The sequence below is a fragment of the Xenopus laevis genome, chromosome 2L (genome assembly GCF_017654675.1).
Source record: "Xenopus laevis strain J_2021 chromosome 2L, Xenopus_laevis_v10.1, whole genome shotgun sequence".
Taxonomy (NCBI): domain Eukaryota; kingdom Metazoa; phylum Chordata; class Amphibia; order Anura; family Pipidae; genus Xenopus; species Xenopus laevis.
In genome coordinates, this window is record NC_054373.1 from 146,947,308 (window position 1) to 146,953,307 (window position 6,000).

General features: G+C 37.2%; 1 protein-coding gene across 1 annotated transcript in view; it reads left to right on the top strand.

Moving 5' to 3' along the window:
• The window catches only part of nxph4.L (neurexophilin 4 L homeolog), a 119,682-nt gene extending 114,290 nt beyond the window's left edge, over positions 1-5,392 (top strand). Inside the window, exon 2 of the mRNA XM_018247456.2 lies at positions 4,022-5,392. Within this exon, the coding sequence (XP_018102945.2) occupies positions 4,022-4,750 (729 nt within the window). The 3' untranslated portion in view covers positions 4,751-5,392. The remainder of the gene's footprint in view (positions 1-4,021) is intronic.
• The last annotated feature ends 608 nt before the right edge of the window (positions 5,393-6,000 follow it).

Consider the following 6,000-nt stretch of genomic DNA (forward strand, 5'->3'; position numbering starts at 1 on the left):
TCGACGTATATACAACTCTAAAATATGACCTTTGATAAATAACCCCCTAAATGTCCGTTCCACAGAGCTTATATTTTGCAATGTCTAGCAAGACTGTTGCCAGTGTGCTCTTACACACCAAAGCCAGTGCATGCAGAACTGACTTATGTGCCCAATGTGCATACTTTGAGCATGCATATATTCAAGTCACATGCAAACACATCATAGTATGGATAAAATCACTGGACCATAGAAGAGTGGCATTCAGAGGCATAGATTTTTTTGCCCATGTGTGAATTACTTCTGGGTTGGGATAGCAGCCCTATGACTAAAGCAGGCCATACAAGGATAGACCTGCACATCTGGCAATGTTGCCAACATTGGACTGATCTAATTGATTGGACCCTGGGCCATGATTGGATCCCATGGTGGGCCTATGGAAATCCATCCTGGGTGTACCACATCCACCAGCCAATGCAAAGCTTTTTGAAGCTTTGCCTAATTTAGCTACCCATGTGCTAGGCCAAACGGCACTGATCTGATTGTTGGCCCTTGCAATGATGATCAAATCATATGGTGGTCTTATGGCAACCCATTGGAAGAGGACTGCAATTACATGCCATTGAGGTCCTCATCTTGGCCTGTGTATGGTCAGCTAGAGATAGAATCCCTGGTAAAGATTTTGGGCTGTTGTAATCGAATAGAGGCACAAAACCACCCATAAAACTGAATGAACAAGTGTATAACTGAATAAACAAGTAAATGTATGACTTACAATCCTCTTTATTTTAATGTCTGTTAATGCACTGTAGAGTTTTCTTATTTTACACATCTTAACAGATATTTGTGGCATACCTGTGCACCAACTAGGAAAGTTTTTATGCTGGAGGAAAAAGACTGGGATTTAATGCATATTTCCAAACAAATGTATAAAATCTTTATTATACATTCATGTTGTTTGTATTTAAACTTTCTCATAAATCCCCAGACACCGCCTCTTTCAAAAGCAGAATCTCTCAGTTTATTTAATATGAGTACTGTTAGGAACATTCTCCAGGCGTTTTTAGAAGCGTATCGGGTGAGAATAATTATTATTTTCACTCACGCTTATGCCTGTGGAAAGTGCCGCACGCTACACATTCAATGCTATTTGTCATTGTGTCATTGTAATTGTATCTTTTAGCCCACAATTTGAATAACTGGTAAACAAATTATGACGTGAAATTCTCAAAGGTTAAAAACTGATATTGTCTCATGGACAAGAGGGTGAAAGTGAATTCTTACTTACAATATAAACATACAGTACCTGTAAAATATTTTGCTCAAGTATTTATTTTATTAAATACCTACTGGGTCATGCCACGTTGTGCAGCATTATTGCACTGATATGTGTTTGCATTTTTCCTGACTCAATTATTTAGCAATCATGCCTCGGCAGTGAATATATATATATATATAATCCAGTAAATGGACCCGCACTCGTTCATATTTAGTGAAATAAATGTGTCTTTATTCACAGGTTCATTTCCAACGTTTCGGTCCTCTCTGGGACCTTTTTCAAGGAACGAGAGCGGGTCCATTTACTGGATTGTATTATCAAACTTTGACCAACGCACCACCATCGACTGAATTATATCCGGAAGGAGTGCGTTCACTGTACCGACAGTATATATATATACACATGAGGGCACATTTACTTAGCTCGAGTGAAGGAATAGAATAAAAAAAACAGCAAATTTCGAATGATTTTTTTGGCTACTTTAACCTTCGACTTCGAACCGAATGTTTCGAACTAAAAATCGTTTGACTATTCGATAGTCAAAGTACTGTCTCTTTAAATACAACTTCGACCCCCTACTTCGCCACCTAAAACCTACCGCACCTCAATGTTAGCCTATGGGGAAGGTCCCCATAGACTTTCTAACGAATTTTTGGTCGAAGGAAAATCGTTTGATCGATGGATTAAAATCCTTCGAATCTTTCGATTCGAAGGATTTAATTGTTTTTCCTCTGATCGTTCGATCGAACGAATTGCGGTAAATCCTTTCGAAGTCGAAGGATTTAACTTCGACAGTTGAATATCGAGGGTTAATTAACCCTCGATATTCGACCCTAAGTAAATGTGCCCCTTTATGTTCAGTTTTAACACTCCTACCGGATCACAGATGATTGTTGTGGGTGTAGGGGTCAAATTGTATCATATAATTCAGCAAAAAACGTTTCGGCCAACATTACGGCCTTTCTAAAGGACATTTTGCAAGTGAATAAGTGTATACTTAAATACTCAAATTCCCATCTGAATTGGCACCAAACATGACGTCATAGGCAGCAATAGTCTTACAAAAAAACAGCTCATTCATTTCTATAAACATAGATGCAAAATATATTAGATTATTTGTAATATATTTTTATATTTGTGACATTCTAATTATAATAATTCAATACAAAGAATAGAACCCATATACGCTAATAAACTATCCCCAGTATAATATAAGTACATATTTTAAATTTCCTCTGGAAAATTCAGTGCTGCTTTTGGGTGTGTGGTTTTTTTCTTACATTCTTAAATATAACAATATGTGGTATGTGGTACGAAGGACAAATAAGATTCCTTTTCTGTCATTTTCACAGCTGGAGGTGACAAGTAACCTTAATTATGTGAATGAGGCACTTCCAGTTTTGGTGAAGACATATGGGGATTTGCTTAAAGCACAGCTAGAGATGAGAAATCAGAAAGACTATTATTCTAAATTAAGGGACCTGTCATCATGCTGTGTTACGGTATTTAAAAAAAATAAAAAACACTGTGCACAGCAGTCATTTTCGGCACCCAGTTCACCTACTGAATCATGTAGTTCTTCTGAAAGAAAGTTTTCATAGACAACAGCAGTCGATCCTTTCATACATTATATAGAATGAGATTAAGTTACAAGATTTTCAATGTATCTTTAGAAATAAAAACATATTACGGTAGGTGATATGTACCTTAGAATATATGAGTGAAACAAACAGAATCCATCATTTTCTATTTGCAGGCACAGATTTTGATGGGACTACATACATTTGCAGATGTCTACTCTGTATAGAACACCTCTGCCATTGCTGTTACCAGAAAATTTTAAATAATCCTAGTTGTCTCACTCGAAATAAATACTGGAAATTCAAAATACTACGATTTAATTCAGGTTTACTTGCTATCACTCCTTTATGGTCATACAGAAATCTTGATAATTCGGCATGAGAATAGCCAATGCACCTTTCACACCTCTGGCAGTGGCAGTATACTCCTTTGTTCAATGAATTTAAGAATATGACTTATCCTGATCATACTTTATGCCTCTTGTTGAAAAATGTGTGTTTTTTGTGAGCTAAACAGGATAAACAGAAAAATTAAAGTTACTCCATGTTTGGTCCTTGTGAGGCAGGTTACCAGTGCACAAATAATCCCCCTGCATAATGGACTGTTGATCTGTGCACTAGTAACATAGTTCATACATCAACCATAGCTCTCTCTAAAAAAATTAACTTCTATTGGGCCCAATAATACTTTTTCAATACCTTATAGGCTTAAATTATAAGATTAGATGATGAGGTGTTGTACAACACACCTTGGTCATCTTGGTAAAAAACTACTGGATAGGTGCACTCAGAAAACAATGGAAATGCCTAGGTGCTGGAACATATATCAAAATCTATAGAGCAAAGAAATCCGCACTCATAGGTCTTTTGTGAAGAAAAAAATGGGTTTATTCAACGTTTCGGCTCGACTCGAGCCGTCATCATCCCTTACAGATGACGGCTCGAGTCTAAGAGCCGAAACGTTGAATAAACCCATTTTTTCTTCACAAAAGACCTATGAGTGCGGATTTCTTTGCTCTCTCTCTCTCTCTCTCTCTCTCTCTCTCTCTCTCTCTCTCTCTCTCTATATATATATATATATTAGCCTTTTTGTCTAGTAAATTTGTAGTTCTGTACGTATTGTTTGATTCTAGGGTGTTTTGTGTATTTTTATTATATATAACATTTTTTATTTTCTTTGTAGACACAATGCTTAGAAGGTCACATGTCAAAAACCTTGGGATATCTTGACTTTGGGGCAACTGGAATGCCAAAGAATGGACCATATGGCACAACCAAGCCTCATTCCCTTTATCCATCCAGAGTCTTTTCTACAGACCCATTCAAATCAAAGCCCCCTATTCAGTCTCCTATGAATCCATGGGAATGGAATAAAAACCAAACACTTCTAAGCGGGGGAATGGGCCAGAGAGCTAAACGTAAGCCTTCACTGAAGAGCGGAAGAACCAAGAAGATATTTGGCTGGGGGGACTTCTATTTTAACATAAAAACTGTCAAGTTTAGCCTGCTTGTGACAGGGAAGATTGTGGACCATATTAATGGGACGTTTAGTGTTTACTTCCGCCATAATTCCTCTAGCCTTGGCAATGTGTCTGTAAGCATTGTACCTCCTACCAAGGTGGTAGAATTCGACCTTCTTCAACAGTCTACCTTAGATACTAGAGAAACCAAGACTTTCAATTGTAGGGTGGAATATGAAAAAACCAACAGAGCCTTGAAGAACAAACCATGCCTTTATGACCCCGCAAAATCCTGCTATATGGAGCACACTCAAAGTCATGCTGCTTGGCTGTGTGCTAAACCCTTCAAGGTTATCTGCATCTTTATCTCCTTCTACAGCATTGACTACAAGCTGGTGCAGAAGGTGTGCCCGGATTACAACTTCCAGAATGAGAATCCCTACTTTGGTTGATTCACAAACTGACAAGGAGGCCAGCAAGCAGCTTTGTACAGAAGTGGATAGGCAGATTTTAGTAAGGTCTTACTACTACTACTACTATAAAGTGATAATTTTTCCAGATCTACCCTTATCAAGAATTGCACCATCTGGTAGGAGTCTCAAAACTCTTACAAATGGATTTGAAAACTGCAACTTGAGTTAACCCAAAATACATAATAGCTTTACACTTACTGAGTGGTACAAAGATAATGAACAACAACGTCAGCGCTGGACAAAACCCGGGAGAAAATACTTTGTTTTTAGGAAGCATTAAAGCATTGTCTATATGGTAACACTTCATGGGATTAACATATCATGTTTTCTATTTGAAAATCATTTCTAACAGAAAATTAAAATGATTTAGTCACCATGCAGATCATACTAAGCTTTCTAAAGCAATTTCAAGCAGTTGCTGTTTCGGTTATCTACCTCCACAAATCCATGACCGTCATATTAATCTCAAGTGAAGCATTTAACTGAGATATAGAAAATGTGAAAAATGTTGTATATTTAAATTAATGCATTTTCTAATCTTTTAGTTTGAAAGAAAAAACACATTCCTGCAAGCAAGAGAGTAAATGTTTTAGCAAAGATTCACAAATATATTTTTTCAGAATCATTTGTTGAGTTAATCATGATAGTACTACAGATATGGAACCTGATATCCAGAAACCCTATAACTAGAATGATTTGAAGTATGGCAATGTGTTTCCCATAGGGTTTTATTTTTTTTCATTTGTGACAAAATTTCTTTCTCTAATAACAGAATAATATATTCTACTTAAAGCTAAATCCATGATAATAGCGGAAAAGGTTTTTCCATTTCAAATTATTTTAGTAGAAGGCATGGGGGCAAATTCACTAAGATTCGTAGTTGCGCCAGGCGTAACTTCGCCGCACTTCGCCAGGCGTAGTTTCGCCAGCGCTTCGCAAATTCACTAAAATCCGAAGTTGTGCTCAAGGGTAGCGTAAGGTTGCGAAGTTGCGCTAATTTGCATACGGCGCCAAATTCAAATTTCAATGGAGGAATAGGTATCAGCACTACAAATGGCTAGAAAAGCTTCAAAACATCAAATAAAAATTTTATTTTGCCCTACACATGTGCCCACTGTCTAGGTAAATTGCCATGAGTCAGGAAATGTAGGGGGGAAGGAGGGGAGCCCCAAAAAATTTTTTCGATCTTTTTCAGCCTATCACCCATAATCTAGAAAACATGCCAGCGT